General features: G+C 34.1%; 1 protein-coding gene across 5 annotated transcripts in view; it reads left to right on the top strand.

The window, feature by feature from the left end:
- SNTG1 (syntrophin gamma 1) overlaps positions 1–18,596 on the top strand; it is a 358,597-nt gene that overhangs the window by 204,122 nt on the left and 135,879 nt on the right. For 3 of the 5 annotated variants that reach the window (XM_055800561.1, XM_055800560.1, XM_055800563.1), the window contains 4 exons: positions 1,554–1,610; positions 8,526–8,583; positions 11,230–11,273; positions 11,381–11,422. In XM_055800561.1, the coding sequence (XP_055656536.1) occupies positions 1,554–1,610; positions 8,526–8,583; positions 11,230–11,273; positions 11,381–11,422 (201 nt within the window). Of the gene's footprint in view, positions 1–1,553; positions 1,611–8,525; positions 8,584–11,229; positions 11,274–11,348; positions 11,423–15,968; positions 16,089–18,596 lie in introns of those variants that run through there. The other 2 variants (XM_027792468.2, XM_055800562.1) reach the window with 2 other exon arrangements.

Here is an 18,596-nt window from a genome sequence, read left to right as displayed (position 1 = left end):
ATAAGTAATTGCATGTTTGTAATTGTTAGCTATCATTCTGTGAATAATATGTAAGTCTTTACACTTAAGATACACCGAAGTATTTTTTTCATGCATTTCAAATGTAAAACAAATTAAATAAATTAAAATGTTTGGCCATTTAAGAACAAAATCATACACCACTTTCTTAGATCAAACATTTACAAGTGTTAGCCAAATAAATAAATAGAAAGTCTTATTTTCGACAAACAATTTTGTCTTGCCATCCAAAACTAACTAGTTTACGCTTGCTCTTTCTGCAGTTGTGAAATTCATATTTGTCAAAAGTGTGAAAAAGAAAGAAGGCAACTGGATTTTCCCCCCAAATTCAGCAATATCAGTTTTCCAAAACTCTTTTGTGGGCAGCCCCAGATCCTTTCTTTTCCTTTCTGTATATGTAAGGAGGAAAAAAATAGCTCTGTACATATTTAATTGTCTCTGTCACTGGTATGTGTCTGGTGAGAGGCTTATTCAAATCTGACTGACGCTGGCAGCCTATGCTGGTTGTACTGAAATATATGAATATATATATATATACACACACACACACACACACACACATATATATATGTATTTAAAATATATATGCAGAATTATGCTATGCAATACATACATAATGAAATGAGTATAAAATCAGCACACATGTAGAGGACATTAAAAACTCTCTATATTCCATCTATTTGTATCTGGACATATGGTATATCTGATACTAAGTTGGGTTTTTTGCCAATAACCAAATTGACTAATTCTAAGTGGTCTTTGACAATAAAGTCAACAAGACAATAGGAAAAAAAAAAGTATTTTTGGTAAATATTCATATCTAAGACAGACTCTAGTCTATGGCCTTTAAAGAACAAATTTTAGGATAAGCAATAAAAGGGAAAAAAAATGTGCTACTTTAAATAATTGTCTATAACACCAAATAAATCATTGGTTATGATTTTTAAACCATAGCCTTGAGGTCAACAGTGGCTCTGTTTGTATTAGCTTTTCAATTTGGATCAGGACTGTGCTTTGATACGAATTTCTGGATCATGTACACTTAATCACGCTTTGGTTCACATCACTGAGTGGTCTTGGAGTACACAAGTTGAATTCCTGTTGGGTGAAACTAAATTGGAAAATGTGCTGCAGGACTGCAGTTTATGTACTTCAGCATGTAGTGCTCAATCTGCATATGGGACTAATTTAGGACTAATTGTGATTAAGACCTCTGAAATGCATGTGTTGTGCAATAAGTGTTACACTGTATAGTTCTGTTCTTACTACATTGCAGTACTTGCTAGTATGGTATGAATTGAAAAAAGTAATTTTTGTCTGAGACAGGAACTCTGCTTTTCTTCATGACTTTGTCTTTTTCCTCTGCCACATGGATTTCATGGGGTTTTCACGTTCAGGAGCTTGCAAGTTTATTACAACAAGAAAAATCAATGTTGGATGGAAGCACAAAAAACAGTTATTAAATTGTGAATATAGATGTTATGGCAGAAAACATTAAATCTAAAATAAATTGCTTTTTTTTTTTTTTTTTCCAGGAAAGAACAGTAACAATTAGAAGACAGACTGTGGGAGGGTTTGGATTAAGTATAAAGGTAGGATGGCTTTTTTTGTCTGTTTTTCCATATAACATAAAAAGTGTCTTTGTATATAATTAATGTTACTTTTAATGAGGGCAAACTATATTTTAGAGGACTAGAAACAAGAGAATGAACATGTTCTAGGATGTTAGATACTGTCACAGTAGGCAACCAGCAACTATGCTGCCCTATGGAATGGGAGGCAATGGAAAGATCATTCCTGTAAGATTCAAGCTGAGCAAATCTGTAGTAAGATTTCAAGTGAGAGTTGAAAAGTGCTTGCAACTGTGCAGACTGTACTTTTGTTCAACAGCACTCTAATTTAAGTGGTTATTAATGAATGCTAAATTACAGTGGCAGGCACATGGAACAGCCAATAAGTTCATCATCAATTCTCCTGCAAAGAACATCACATTAATTCACTGCAATTCATTAGTAGGACAGAAAGTGTTAGTTGTTTGTTTTGCTGTAAATCAAGCAAAGGCAACAATTTATCATGTTACCATCATTTTGCTTTCTTCAGTAAGATTTAAGAACATATGTAACTGTAGGTGATGTTTTTTGATAGAGGGAGAGATGAGGAAAGGAAGAAAGGGTTAATATTTTTTGTCATTATAACCTGTGATTTTGAAAACCTTACCTTAACTTTGAATCCCAGCGTAGACAGCACAACACTAATTTTATCTTCTAAACAGCAGTCCTTGGTCTTAATATAGCAATGGAAAAAATGAAGTGTACTTCACATGAATGCAAAGAGGCTTAAATTATGTATATAAAGTGAAAGTATACACTTTCCTGCAAACATCTGTGAGTACTGACCTTATAAGAAGTGACTCAGAAGAGGGATTAATGTGCACTTGTGTTGTCATTGATAAGAATATTGCTGAATAGAAATACTACTTCCTAAAATATGTCTTGGTACACTTGCTCTTATCTTGTTCACCCACTAAAGACCTCTATTCAAGGGAAACTAATTGCTATTTTGTGGCCAAAGTTTCTCATGAGTTCAGTCAACAGCACACAACTTCTTTACCTCCAATATCATTATAGGTTACAGTTCACTGAATAACGATAAATGCATATCAGTGTAAAATCAAGTATACGGTTGAAAGAGGTTTTATTTAGCTGGTGCTGAGAAATTACTGGTTACATTAAGGACTTATGATGTTTGGAGAGTAAATCTCATCAAGGGTCACTAAAATTTGGTTTTTAGTTGTACATTACAATGGGTTATCTTTTAGAATTAAAATTGCTGACAAGCTCAAGATCACATTATTTAAGTATCAGGTACATTGTATAAAATTAAGTATTGTTCAGAAATATAAATAAAATAGTGAATGTGCAATGGTCTTTCTTAAACTTTTAGAGCAAGATAAACTTTTAGAGCAAGATATGCATTGTTCTGAGAGAAAATTGTTGGAATTAGCAAAAGTATTTAGAAGTGCCAAAACAGATTGTGAATTCAGTCTAGGAGGGAATTTATCTTTTTCTTTTTTTTTTTAATTATTATTTCTTTAATGGGATCCTGTTTCAATTGAAAAAAAAAAAGAGAAAAAAGCTATATCAACTGTATCAGAAGCAACTGCAATAGAATTTACAAAAAAAAAAAAAGAAAAAGGCTTTAAATTAATTTATTTAAGATATTTTCTGGGCTTATTTTATTGCGTAGATACTTTTATCAAAATTAATCTAAGTAGTTGAAAGGTAAAGCTACATAAATTCAGGAATGAATAGACAATTTCTTTTAATTTTTTATTAACTCATAACCAGGTTGTGGAATCCCTTCAACAGATGTCATTAAATAAAAAAAAGAGATGTATTTCAACAAAGGAAATTCAGACTTACTGGAATGATGCATATTAGATAATAAAAACAATAGAGCAATTAGAAATCTATGTCTGGGATATTCTGTTTTGTATCAAGCAGTGTGATTTTTTTTCAGTGATTTATTTTTAAAAATCAATGGATATTGGACCTCTTTTGCTAGATCCCTTTGTAAGTAATCCTACTTTCTCAAAAAGAAAGAATGACAAGCAATTGGGTAGCCAACACAATCTAAAACAAATAATTGTTCAATATAATATGCTATTATCGTTTTAAACTAGTAGTAGGAAACAATTTAGAACTGGAACTTAATGCTGTTTGTAGTTTTGCAGGCTTTCTGAAGACTTACTGAAATAGATTTTTTTAGGTATACCAGGAAGTGTCAATGTCAGTTTGAAATATTATGAAAAGTGCCAGTTTTCTGTTTTAAATGGTGTATTCAATCATGATGTACTTCCTTTTGCAGTTGAATAATATTTTGTTACTTTCTTTTGTTCTGTAAGATTCCTGAACTTTAATAAAGGACTTATATTTATTATTATTTTTAAATAGAAAAGTTATTATTTTGTGATAGTGCCTTAAAGTAGAGGTTCTTAAAGTCACCCTGTAGGAATGAGGAGGACTGAGGCCTTTTTTACCTCCTGGTTTCAGTAACTTGTCTCCCACAACCCCATGTACTACAGTAGTTTCTGTTTTCTTGCTACTCCCATGTTATTTTAATAGGGGGGTTTATCTGAGGACTCACTCTCTGGCAGCGGCGTATGTCAGAGAATGCAGTTTATCTGAGCTGTGAGTTATAGCAGTACAGTGACTAATGACCCTTACTTTAAAATATTTGATTGTGCTTTGGTATGAATTTGTCTAGTTTTGGCATGCAGCTCTAGGGCATTAACATGCCTTTTGTTTGCTAACTTAAACACTCATTTGCTATCAGAAATTTCACATGATCAAGTCACTTCTTAACTTTAGTGAATTTTGGAAGTGTGTTATCGTACCTTAAGTATTCTCAACCCTTGGATATTTTTTTTTTTTCCCTGAAGAGCTGAAGGTCAAAATATTAATAATTCCAAAATGAAACTCTGTAGTTATCTTTTGGTAACTTGGCTATGGGGGCAAGTCTCATCTTTTGTGTTATAACCTGAGTGCTCCAACTATATTTGTAAAAATCGGCAACTCAGCTAACTGCTTGAAAGAATCTGCCCATGAGATTGATTTTTACACAAGATTTGAATTTAAGCCCTTTAAAAAAGCTTATAATACAGTTTTTGAAGGTTTGAATGATCAAAAAACCCAGCTGTTTTGTGTTTTTCTGTACTTCATTTTACTGGTTAATGGTAAAAGTGTGATTGAATTTGAAGCAGAACCACGCTGTTTTACGCTCTTCAGAAGGAATTATTTTCTAATTTCTGAAGCCTCTTTAGAACCTTCACTAATAAACCTCTGTGTGTGAAGGAACAGCCATCGAGTTAGATGTAGAAATTGACATGTAGTGTATTATTTCAGTCATTTATCATATCTCTGACAAGTCTGAGATGCAGAAACAAGAAGCTTCTAAGTGTAAGACAACATCATGTTTCTCAATAATAATGTATTCTTGTGGAAACAGGCAATGTAATTTATATTCATTAAATAAAGTTTGCATTGAAGATCTGCTCAGATTTGGTTTGACTCAATCACAATATCTCTAAAGCAAGCACGTGCACCTGATCTGCTCGCATTTATATACATATTTAGATGATTCTCTTCCTCTTCATTCATTCTGGGATATTTTTTATAAACAAATATATATTGTTTCTAATTGAAACAATAAAAAAAATAAACAGGCAGAAAGCTTTAATTAAAAGATGAATCATCTACCTTTTAATTTAAAAATATATTTTTTTCATCTTTAAAGGCCTGAGTACTACCAGAAGTTGGTGTTAAATGTAGTTTGGAAGTGGTGGTTTGGTTCCAGCTATGCTATACTATCGAAAATAAAATTTTAGAAGTGCCAATTAACATTGGCACATGATTCTCTGTGCTGTTTAATTCCTAACAGGATTACTGGCACAGTTTTGGCTTACACCAACTAGCATTCTCTAAGGCAGTCTGAACACAGTTCAGCGCTTTACATGGACTGCTTCCAATAAGCAACATGTATAAAGTCACCCTTCTTCAGCTGGGAAGATACTTTATCCTCATATCCATAAGCCATATTGTGCCACTAGACCTTAAAGCTATGGAATAAATGTTGCCTTTTAGTATTAAATAAAAATGTCCCCTACATTGCCTAACTCTGAGGATGCTAAAATCCAACAATTGCTCTATTTTTTACAGATTTTCTCTGCTTGGAAAAACAAATTCATAATTTTCATACTATATTTGGAGCCAAACTCAAAAGCAGCATTTGTCAATTGAAGTTACTAGTTTGAATTGCCCTATTTTTCTGTGACTAAAACTTCAGAAAAAAAAAACAACAAACCAACACCCTTATACATAAAAACTGAGATTAGAAACAATCTTTAGAGCTGTATCATCCAGCACTTTGAAAGGAGGTGTGGGTGACCTCCCACCAGTAATGGCCAACATCCAGGACAGTGAGCTTCAAACAGCTGCTAATGATTACAGCTTCCTCTGACTCTTCTTAGCAGGACCACCTCTGCAGGTGGGCACTTACCTTTATTCTGGGCTCATCCTTGCCTGCTTAAGGAAAAATGACAAAGAAAATTTGCACTACAGAGATCAGTGTTAGATTTTAGTAGAGGTCTGAGCCGTTAAGGCTGCAACATCATTACTTGACAAATTTTTGTTCCCTCCTTTGGTCTGAGGTTATAACTACATGTCCACACTAGAGGGAGGGAAAAATTAAAACAATGGAAAAGTGGCCTCTGTTCCCAGAGGTTTCTTCAGTAAAGTATCACCTGAGCCTATAAAACCAGTATTTCAATACAGATACACTTTTTCTTCTACAGCCTAGAGAATCAAGTATGGAGGATGCAGGATGCAAGCCTGCAGTTTTGATCTGAAGTAATATTCAACGAAATGTTGCAGAATATATATAGCTTTTTCAGTTTGCTGCAAATGGCTAAAGATGACTGGATATAGATATGTGGTCACCTATTTTCTCTTTCCCATTTTGAATTTTTGTTTCGTAGATTAGCAGGCAACATCTCCTATGACTAAATTAAAAGGAATCCTTCATACTGGCCAGACTGGGATTCAATGAGAGGACATAATTTTCCTCAGTACAAAGGAACAGGAACTATTCAGGTTATTACTGAATACTTCTTCAAATCTGCAGTGTAAAGGGACTTAGGTAGATACAGTGAGTGAGAGAGGAATAATCACGTCGTGTGTGTTGCAGGCTGGCTTAGTAATAACAGTAATCTCCCTCTTTACTGGAGAGCTGAGTCTAAGCAGAGGGGGAGGCCATTTTACTGAGAAAAAATGACCTATGTTAGCTATGCTGAGCTTTAAACCCTACACTACTGTGCTGAGCTTCAAATATCCTGCATAGTGCAATATCTGTGTAACACTGGAGATTTACGAAGGGAACTGACACAATTATTTTTCTGTTTGTTTGGAAAATCTGGAAGAAATTAAATATGCACGTGACTTAATCTGGAGGGTGTAGGTTAAGTCTTATAAGTTAGTGGTCTTGAAGTGATTATCTTAAGTGAAGCCAGCTTTTACTGTTGCTATTCCTTTGGTGAAAACCATTGAAAAGGTAGTCAACAAGTTATAATGCAACAATTTATTTAGTCTGAAAACACCTTTAAGCCTGACTGAAATGAAGGTAACCTCATGGTCTTTGGAGAGTAAATGCTCAGTCCATGCTACAAATATCAGTGTGTTCTGTGCTTGTCAGTCTCATCTTGTGCAATGCCAAAAAAACTTTTCTTGTAGACATATAATTGTTGTAATATTACCAAGATCCCTATTAACTCAGTGCTTTTAGGACCACTGCAATGATAGCCATTAGCATGAGGAACTTTAATCATATTTAAAATTATATGGTTTCACAGGAAATTCATCTTTATTCCATGACAGAAATAGCTGTTGAGTGCAGGAGTCTGTTCAGTTTCAAACAATTGTTTTGAAGAAATGCATGAAGAAGGGATATATACTGTTCCTTAGACCATCAAAATACTAATGCCAGTCCTTTACACACCTCAACACTCGATGCCTGGACCTAAGAAAGCCATTCTTTCCAAAGAGAAATCTGGCTGCTAAAGAGAAGAGTAAGCAAACCCTTAATCATGATTCCTAGGAAAAATAACAGTGTGGCAGACTGTCATTTCTGATGGTCTAAATTTGTACAGGTTACATTCAGGCTTACACTTTGATGCTCTCTGCAGAAGAAAAATATTTGTGTGTCTGTATATTTCCCTTTCTCTTCCTTTGAGTTTCCTTTTTATTTAAGGTTTCTTTTTAATACTTTATTCTTAAGCACCATGAACTTTTCCAGTCCCAACAGTATAAACTGAATGAAGCAACAGCATTGAATTGCTGTTGAATTGTTGAGTTACCATCCAGCTTTCCTTTATTTCTCCCCATATATTGAACACCTATGGTTCCATTTCTGAATGGGTTTTTTTTCTTTTCCTTCCTACTTACCCCACTGCTTTGCTCATTCTTTGTGCTTGTGTGACAGAGACAGAAACAAATAAAGGCTGCTTTTGAGATGAGAAGTCCAAACTTGCTTTTCTTAGGCTTTTGTTTACCTGTTTCTTGCCAGCATGAAAACTAGGTGGTCACAGTGTGGCTGCCATTGTAGTGTGATGGCCGTTTTGCTTTTGCAGAACACGATTTCAGGCATTAAGCTCTCCAGAATTCACAGAAACTGATGTCCTTTTTCTTCAAGACTTGCAGAGTTCTAAACAGCATTCAATTCACTTCCGGAGCTGATGATGGCAACTGAGAACTTCTTTGTAAGAGGCAATAAGGAATTAATACCTATCAAAAATTTAAACTAAAAGAAAAAAACAACTAAAAAAGAGGAAAAGCTGAATCATAGTTATTTTCTCAGTCTTTCTGAAAACTGCAGTTAGAGAAGGCATATAATATTATTTTAAGCCAAAAGATATTTCCAGTGACTGATGATATTGCCATTTATTATTTTTTCAGGGTGGAGCAGAACATAATATTCCAGTGGTCATTTCTAAGATTTCCAAAGAACAAAGAGGTGGGTGTCAGATTAGTATACCATGTTTTGAAATGCTCCTTAAAGCAAGATGCAGTACAGCTTGAGATTCTTTAAGAAATGTTAACCAAACGTTACTGGTTTACCATTTCTCCCTACATGTCATTGTGATCTCTCTCTTCCCCAGAAATCTTCTCTGAAAAAGTACAGATTTTATGGTGGAATACTTTGTTTAACAGACTTTGTCATTTATTTTTTTTTTAAGAAAAAGTTCTTGTAAAGCATTATTTTTAAGAAGAGAAAAAAGAAAATATTTAATGAATGAAAATGTTTAACAACTTTAACAAAAGCTAATGATTTTTGTTATTGCCAGAAAGGTATAGCAGATCAAATATTTGGCCGTTAAAGCATGGTAACACCGGAAGAGAATACACGTTTTTTTATACTGGTTAGTACAGTAGTACTCAGGTGTGGGTAATGGCAAAACCATGGTAACACCCCTATGTTATTTCAGCATTAGATGCTGTGCTGTGTAAGCCTTTGCAGCAATTCATACATAGCAAAACTGGTACTGCGTAAGGTCTTAAGCATACTTATTTTTAATACAAGCAGAGCTGTTGCTGAAATCTCTGCATTGTTTTTAACTGCCAATGTTTTGAAATTATTGGGATGATACATGCTAGGAAGATGGATAATGGTTAAACAACTCATGATGTGCACAATGAGGAGAGAGGAAGGCTGTGAATCAGTATTGGTACAGTGTATTTAATAACTTTGTTATGTTTGTGTATATTTATGTACATTTGTGTAAGGTCAGAAGCATAAACTTGGAAGCATTTCCCTCCATCTGTAATGCAATAATTTTAGGATGCTGCTTCTGCACTATTAAAATGTGGTAGCATAAAGAAAATAAATATTGAATTCACCCACACAGATAGAGGTACAGGGGAATCAGCATACTGAGAACTGAAAACCAACCCTGAAAGGTAGATGTGAAAGTTGCATGTAAGGAGGCTACAGAATAGCATGCAATGAGCCCCTAAGGAAGACTATAAGGTTAACCTTAAGAAGTTATACTTGTGACTCCATTCTTTTCAGTATACATATAAGTATGTAATACATAACAATGTGGCGTATATTACCTACACTAGCTATTAAAATGCTATTAAGCACTGCAGGAAAAATAAGAACGGTAGACTTGTATTTAATTGAGCACACAAAAGTGCAAACCATTTCCCTTTATTTTTGTTATTTTCCCTTTATTTTGTTGTTGTTTTTTTTTCTGCGGTAGCTGATGCATTTTTTTTAACCTCAATATCTAGCTGATATATAATCGCCATTATTACTTTCAATAAAAATTGTGCTGATTTTTAGAAAGCTAGTTGTGGGGGACATCTGCTGTGTAGGAGACTGCTCTTCTGTGGTATAAAAAGTGTCATACCATGTGTCTGTACTAGGGAACTTTAATACAGAAAATGATATTTGACCCAAAGCCTGTACCTCAAAACTCTGCCCTCCTCCCAGTTGCCTCCAGCTCTTTCTTTGGACTTCTAAACAAAAATGTGACATTTGAGGCAATTCTTAAAACCAGTGATGCACATAAGGTGGTTAGGCTAGCACATTATATATGTAGTCAAGCCCAGCATCTGAAGAAGAACATTGAGATATGCAGTTATTTTAGAAAAAATAATAAATAAATAAATCAGAATGTCTATCCACCAATAATTTAAGCATCATTTATTACATACAGCTAATAAGACCAGTCCTTCAAACATGTACTTCAGTGTCATAATGTATGTCCACATTGATTTGAGTTTTACAACTCACGTAAATAAGTTAAGTTCATGGATCAAGTCCTATTCTAGTATTTTCTAGATGGTATCTTCTCTGACATTTTGGAATACTATAGATAAATAATTCCATTTAATATGTTAATATTCCTTAGTTCTCAGGGGTTATTTATTTTATTAAAGACACTTAAATAATCTTTGTTGCATTTCTTTATGTGTGTTTTTAAAGTATATTTGCATTTGACAGCTCTGTAAAACAACACAGTATTTAAAACTTGCAACTGTGTAATTAGATTTTGTAAATTCCCTTGTGATGTATAGGGTAGAGCTTTGTTTTAAAAATCAAATTCAGTTTGGCTGGTGATTTTGTACAGTATAGTGATAGTCTAGCTCTTCAGGATATAAAGTATTACCCAGCATAAATCCTCCACTGAGTTTATCAAAGATGCAGCATCTTTGTTAAAAGCTTACAAGTTAAGTTTGCCATTCATAAGTAGCTCTGGAGTCTCCATGTTGCTTTTTCTTTAGAGTTTGTAAGAAACAATCTCTCATGGGCCAATAGGACCTAATCCTACAGTCATTTTCTGTTCAGAAAAAATAAGCCATACCTCACCATAATGGCCTGCAGGGTGCTAGTGACTGGTGGAAGATGTTTCATAGTCTTGTACTTGTGCTCAGTGGACTTTTTCATTATAACATTGATATGCCAATGTTTGGGTATTAAAAAAAATAATAATAACCAAATAATTTGTTTGGAAATTGTATGTCGGCGTTTTTTATTAGATTCTTGTGTAAACTTTTTAAAGGTTATGTAAAAACAAATTAAATAAAAATACATGTACACGAAATGTAGGATGTTTTGTGCAAAATGAGTGAAAAATATGCTTTCTGTTTTCAGCGGAGCTCTCAGGTTTGCTCTTTATAGGAGATGCAATTCTACAGGTAAGTACAATTACAAGTTCTTTGATTTATATTTTCCTAGAAAAGTGAAATGAAATCTATACTTATGAAATGTAGAGTAAGTCTTCTTTTTATCTTTTTAATAACAGATTAATGGAATTAATGTGAGGAAATGCAGGCATGAAGAAGTGGTGAGCTTTTCTGTTTTCTAGTCTACTTTTTGTCTTTTGTAGTTATTGAGATGATACTGTACACTGGTAGCAAAGCACTGGTATCAATTGTATTATAGTTATTCCTAAACAAATATGGCTGTACCTTCTAGCATGGCAAGCAACTAAGATCTTAGTGCAATCCCTTCTTCATAACTTTGTTTTAATTGCTTTTCTCAGATAGGCTTTTCTATATTAAAAGTGATTATTTTATTATGCAGATTTTAGCTGTACATGCTCCAACATTTCTTCTACTGCCTTCTAGCTATCAAGTTTCAGCATTGCTACACCTTTCTGCCTGTGTGAGGTCAATTTAATATCAAAAGCTGTAATTTGCACTATGTTGGAAATTTTTAGTTTGGTTAGAGTCTTGCTTTAAAATTGAAACAAAAGTCTTCCTCTGCCTTTCATTCTCTGGATGTTACGTATGAGGGTGTTCTTCAGTTAAGCTGTTGTCAGTGCAGGTTTTTAAATAACAGCATATCAAGGATATTCCTTCTAGAGAAGCCATGTGTATTTGAGAGCTCGATAGTAGGCCGTTCCCTTGGTAAGTCAGCTTTGCTAAAAGTATCATGTACTTTTGTTATATTTGACTTTTTCACTCTTCTGAAGTACTTTCAGGAGTAGGAAACCCTGTACTCCAGAAAAGAATGCCAGAAATCATATTACCAAAGAAATTATCTTTAAGTCCTGTGTAGCTCTATAAATTTTGCCTGTATTTTAAAATAATGTAGTAATGTTGTATTTGAAAGTTTACTTTTCTAAATCTTACTTTGCCATTTCAAAGGCACTCTATATTTTATACAGCATTCTGTTACATGCCAGATCATCAAATGCATGCCATTCAGGGATAGAAAGCAAGAATTAATAAAGATTTAAGTTCTGATGAACAAGTTAGTGCAGGCTGAAGTATTAGATCACTACACTGTTCCTCAGAGTGCTTTTATGCACTGGTTTTGTGTTTCAAGTTTGTGCTGCAAATTGTGCTTTGTTCTGCAGAGCCTTCATCATGCTACCTCCCATATACCCAGGCAAATAGTTGTATTTATGGTACTTCTAAGCTTTGGATGTGCAACAGTGATCAGATTTTCATCTTTTATAAGCTTACTGGAGTTGTTTGGTTTAACATGATTAATATGGTAAATCTGTCAATGGGATTTAAATAGGTTGTTAGAATTTCAAGACATGACCAAAAGATAGTACTAAAGGTATAGACCTGCATACTCAAAGGCATATTGAAAACTGGTAAGAATTAGCAGGATATTTTTTTTCTTTTTCTGAGACAATCTCTTAACCATTATAATTATACATAAATCTGTGGGCTATTTGTGATCAGGTTTAAACATTTTCATGGAAGAAAAGATAATTTGGAAAAGCCAAAAGGTGGAGATTGACACAGAGTAACAAGTGTCATCATGTTAAATTTTGTTTTATACCTTGTTATACCTCCAACATAATCCGCTTCTCAAATTACTTACAGGTAATTCTCTCTGAATTAAAAAAATAAAAAAACGGTTTATCTTACCAGTTTTGAATGTGCATTCATATATGTGCCAGTATTTTAGGAACTTAAGATAAATTTTCAATTAAATATTTATTCTAACTAAGAATAATTCTTAAGAAGTAATATTAAATATTGAGCAATATTTAAATGAGATAAAATCTTCATATGACATTTTATAACATAAATTATGCAGAGGAGTTATAAATATAAAATATAGAATAGAGGAGTTATAAATATAAAATATAGAATAAATGTAAAAAAAAAAGGTAAATTAACTAATAATATATTCTTTCAAACTATATATATGTTATATATTTCTAGAGTAAATTTGTTGTAAAGCCTGCTATAGTAATGGTATATACAGTTATGCATTGTGCAGTATTCTGCAAGTTTAGACATAGCCCTGAGTAAAGGGCAAGTACATCAGCTGGTCTGCCAGCAGGAGGTATAGGTGGAATTTTGTCTGCAGCATGACTTTTGCACTTTGAGTTGTTCTAGCACTTCTCTCTTGCAGGTTCTTTATCAAATACAGGATCTGTAGCTCTAATCTCAAGGTAATAGAAAAAAAATGGGAAGTGTATGGAGCACAGTTGCTCCCAGCAGGGAGCTGAACAGTAGTGGAAACTTAATTTTCAATGCTTGTTGCATCTAGGTACTTGTCAAATGGCTGTGCAAGGTACAGAAGCTCAGAGCTTTGTTTCTGATTTTTTGGTAACTTAGACTTAGCAAGTATCATATTGTGTGAGAAAATATTAATGTTTTGGGTTGTGTTAATGTTTCAGAAAATACTCATTGTAAAGCAGTGTGTAATTTTTTTCATTGTGTAAATTTGAAGATACCCATAGCTAAAAATCAGACCTGCATCTGCAGTGGGCAACCTATGAGTGTTCATTCTTTTTGTAGTTCCAATACTTCTTGCTGCTTGCAGAAACATTTTGAGCTTATACCATGTCTTCGTAGCTGCAGTGAAAAGACTTGTGGCATAATCACTGCAGCCTATTGTATTACACTGATGATTAGTTGGCCCTGGTATTTCACTGTGCTTTACTGATAACTGTACTATGCATATAAAATCATTTGAATTTCAAAATTAAATAGTTTAATCAAATCTGTGCTATCTTTCATAGTAGGGTGACTCCCCTGTATATGGTGAACTTGGTTGGCTTAAGGCTTGTGGGCACTCCTTAGTTGTCTTTATTGTCTTCCATTAGTTATTAGATCTGGTTCTAGAGCACTCAGTGATGCACAAATCCTATTACCCAAGAAATATACTATAATCTGAAGCTTGAAACTGACAAATAGATATGTAGATATGGTAGGCAGATAGATGAGATAGGTAGGTAGGTAGGTAGGTAGGTAGGTAGGTAGGTACATGGATGGATGGATGGATGGATGGATGGATGGATGGATGGATGGATGGATGGATGGATAGATAGATAGATAGATAGATAGATAGATAGATAAGACTTTTATAAGACTGGATAGGTACGTTTAGTCAATTCTTAGTGTAGCTTACTGGAGGCCTCTACACAGTCCCTTTCTGTTTGTTTAGTTTTTGGTTTTATTTTTACCTTTAGGTGAGCCACATAATTTTGAACTGAGTTTTCTGCTTGTAGAAGATGAGAATATTATTCATATCATGAAAGCACATTATGAGTTTCTATCAAAGGCTGAATGTCAGCTTGTTTTTTGTCTTGGGTTGTAAAGACTCCCATCTGAGTATAGCATAACATTGCTTCAGCTTAGTTCTCTCCTATGTTAAAATAAATACATGCTTTCTGTGGTGAAGTATCAGCATGGGAGGAGGTTGAGGGAAAAGAAATCTAGCAATTCTCTAAAAAAATATATCTCAACATCATGCTGTCAATTTGAATCCAAAATTGCAGTATAAACTTGAATATAGAGTTAAAGAGAATTAATTATATCTGATAGTTTTAATTTACATGAATTTGTGCTCTTTCTAATCTGAATTTATTGATTATTCAATTTCCAGTAGACTCTCCTTTATGTTTTATAACAAGACTTTTTAAAGGCTGAAGTTACTATTACGCATAAACAGACCTACAAGCTTAAGCTCCTGTCTGATTAATATGGTCCGACAATGCATAACTTTTCAATCACCATCCCTAGTCTTTTAAGGGCTCACAATGGATATGATTATTCATAAGGCTAGAAACTAATATATTTGTACTCTGGAAACTAACGTATCTGTAGCCCTTACCTCTATTTATTGTGAGACATAAAACAAAGTTAGGTAGGCTATCATCAACATAATACTGTTTTTGTAGCACATATGGACATTTTTTGTCATTCAGGGTCTAGCTACTGTATCTCTAAAAATGGACAAATTTTTTGGAGAGTTGAAAGGTCTTGCTGTGAGCTACTTCTCCTGAACTACTACTGAGTGGCTCAGAGTAGGACATACAAGTCATCTCAGTTGCATACTAACAAAACCCTTGTGTTGGATCAACTGCTCTTACTGTTGCCAAGGTTATAGTGTACCAAAACATCTGGAGTCCACAAAGGAGGAATAATTTCAGACAAATTAATGCTAATATGTTAAAAATTATGTCTTTGATCTTAATGTTGTGAATAAAGCATCTCAGGTAGTACCAACAACTATGTTTACATATCACTGGGGTTTCTTTGGATTTTAGCATCTGTTTTTCCCTTAAGGAGATAAAAATAGAATTAAATTATTATGGTTATGAAGTATTTTTTTTTATTTCTTGTATTTGGGGAAAATTCAGGGAATATTTCTAATTAAAAATGGTAGTTCTTATGTGCTTGTTAACATGAAATTCATGCTTTCCTTGAAAAGCAACAGGAAAAGCTCATGTAGAGTAGGTAGGTGTCAAGACAGCATAGATATTTATACTTCGGTGGATATTATGTAGAGTAGATAGGTATCAAGACAGAATAGATATTTAGATTTTGGTGGATTTTATGTAGAGCTAGCTGTGATATGTAGCACTCTGTTTCAATTCAGTCATCAGCTGCATTTTGCATCATGTATCTTTTTCCAGCAGAATGACCTGACATGGGATGTCTATGTGCGTAGTGAATCCTGATCTAGGATCCTGCTGACTCCACCAGTTTGTCACAAATGGGTGATTTAAATTACATAAAGAATCACTGTCAAAGGTATTAGCAAAAGTGGTTTTAATATGGATTTGTAAAAGTTTGATGGCAAGGTTCACTCTATTACTTACTACATGGAAGAAACATGCAAAGGAAAATTGAATTAGAGTCAAGTTAAAAGTATGCACAGAGACCAGAGAGGCAAAAGGGTAAGGAAGACACTGCTGTTGAGTCATGAGGTTCAGAGTGGTCACCCTTGCTTTCTAAACTCCTGATGGAGCTTAGGTCCAATCTTAGTTTCAGATTTGGACAGTGGTTTATGTCTGATTAAATTTTCTATACACAGTTTATAATAATTAATACTGAGCGTCAATTTCATTTGTATTAATGCAGCATGCTATCAGTCACTTACTGAGGTTCTGTTGCAGGTAAGGGGGCCTCTCCACCTTGGGTAAAGAAAGGTCTCTTAGTCTCAAGTAAGGAATCTCAAACTTTGAGAGGTTTTCCAGCTCAAAGGGACATCACTGCCATGTGGACACGCTGCCTGGCAGGGCGAGCTCAAAGGCAGCTTGCTTAGGCTGTCATATTTATGGTGTAAAGTAGTTGGCTCACAGTCAAATTGCAAACAATGGGAAATGTATGCATGAGACTCCTTGTACACACAACTTTGTTCCTTCGTAAATGAGTCTTGGAAAAAACACCCACTATTCACATGTTAATTGCATGAATATTGTTCCAAGCCCATATGCACTGATGCTCACTGGGTCACTCTGTTCCTTTGTGGGTTTCATGGAGGAGTTCTTGGCCCAGCTATGGCTCAGGCCTTTACCTCCTTTGGAGCCTGTACCAAACTATTTCTAGTTTGGTTAAGGGATTGAATGCATCTGTCACAACGTGCACTGTATTATATCTTTTGCTTCCCCCTTTTCTCTGCATTCATAGCAGGGCTGTAACTGTGCTAGCTCTCCATGATTCATATATGTTACATAAAACTGACAGTATAGGGATTGTAGTTGCTTAACTGCAATCATGTGCAGTTGATGAAACTCTTATTCTGATTTTTTTGTTTGTTTGTTTTAAAACTGTTTTCATTCAAACTGATTTTTAAACCCCGTTCTGAATAGATTTGGTAATGTTTTTCCTAAATGTTTTTAAGCAGAAGAACAAGCATATTGTATTTGTAATACAGGACTGGAAACCAAATGATCTGAAATCTCACTCCATCTTGATTTTGCAGATGTGTCTTTTGGTAGATTACGGTTTATATTATTTTTTTTTCCTTAACTGTGAAACAGAGACCTAGACTATTAACAAGTTTAGCTCACCAAATTGTATGATGTACTTCAGAATTTTAGAAGATTTCTACATTAATGTTGTGCTGTTTAGTGATAGTGATAACAGCAACCTGCAAATACAGATTACCGCCTTGTCATATTATGAGACAGAGATTCAGTACTGTATAAGTCATAGCACATCCATTTACTCCTTTCCTTTCTAGACTGAATGGCAACTTTAAATATTGAAGCTGCATAGTCACTGATTCTAAGAGAAGACCATAATCAATCTGCAGGTTGTAACGTTTAAATTTAAAAGTCAAACGTAAACTTTTTGGAAATCTAGTATTTCCTTTATAAGAAGAGACAAAGTTGTTACTTTTCCATACAGATGCTGTTTTCTGTTTGAGACTTGGGTAATAAAAAAAGTGCTAGTATCACCTTAGTTAACCTGGTCAATTAATGAAAATGTATGCTATTGAACCTATTTATTGTTCATGAAATTTGGAGGTAATAATAACCTCTCAAGTATTTCAGCATTGATTTGAAGTAAGTGTCCATCAAGTGAAAAAGAGCCTAGCAGGTGTAAATAGTTTACTGGGTTTTTCCTGTGTAGTGGAAATTAATTGGATTAGGATATATCCTGGAACAGTATTCTTAACATATATTCAGCTAGTTTTCTAATCTGTTTTTAGCTATGGCTTTTTAGTGCTTAAAAACTTATTTTTTGTGCCAAACTCAGGCTTGGATTTATTCAAGCACTATGATGTTAAACTTTTAAAATATGTTAATGTGTTGCTTGGCTTCCTAATTTATATTTTCATTTCTTTTTCTCAAGATACCTGTAGATATGTTAGTAATTTTATTAAGATTTCATCTTTTAAAACTACTCATCGGTAATACAGAGTTTTAATAGAGGGGAGTAGAATGTGCCTGCATGACTAATACCAAGTCTGTATGATTGATAGTGTTATTTCCTTATTACATAGCTACAGCCCTCAAATCAAAAATCCATTAAAGTTTAGTGGGACGGAGTGGAAGATTGCATCACCAGTTGTGGTGCAACATCCTTCAAATATCTCCCATTGTTTCTTTTGTTTACATTGATATTTTACTGTAAAGACTTGGGTTTCGTTACTTCCTTAGGATGCAAAGAGAAATATTTTCATGTTTGTTTGTACATGTGTGTGTTTTACCCTCCAGAAGACTTCCTGAAGGTTTCATTCTGCACAGTATTTTTCAGTTGAGGAGCTATACTCAGTTTGACTTTGGTACAGGGGTTCAGTTTTTTGCAGCT

Source organism: Falco peregrinus, chromosome 3, assembly GCF_023634155.1.
Source record: "Falco peregrinus isolate bFalPer1 chromosome 3, bFalPer1.pri, whole genome shotgun sequence".
In the NCBI taxonomy this organism is placed as follows: domain Eukaryota; kingdom Metazoa; phylum Chordata; class Aves; order Falconiformes; family Falconidae; genus Falco; species Falco peregrinus.
Note: the sequence above shows the minus strand (reverse complement) of the source record. Positions and strands in the feature narration are given on the sequence as shown.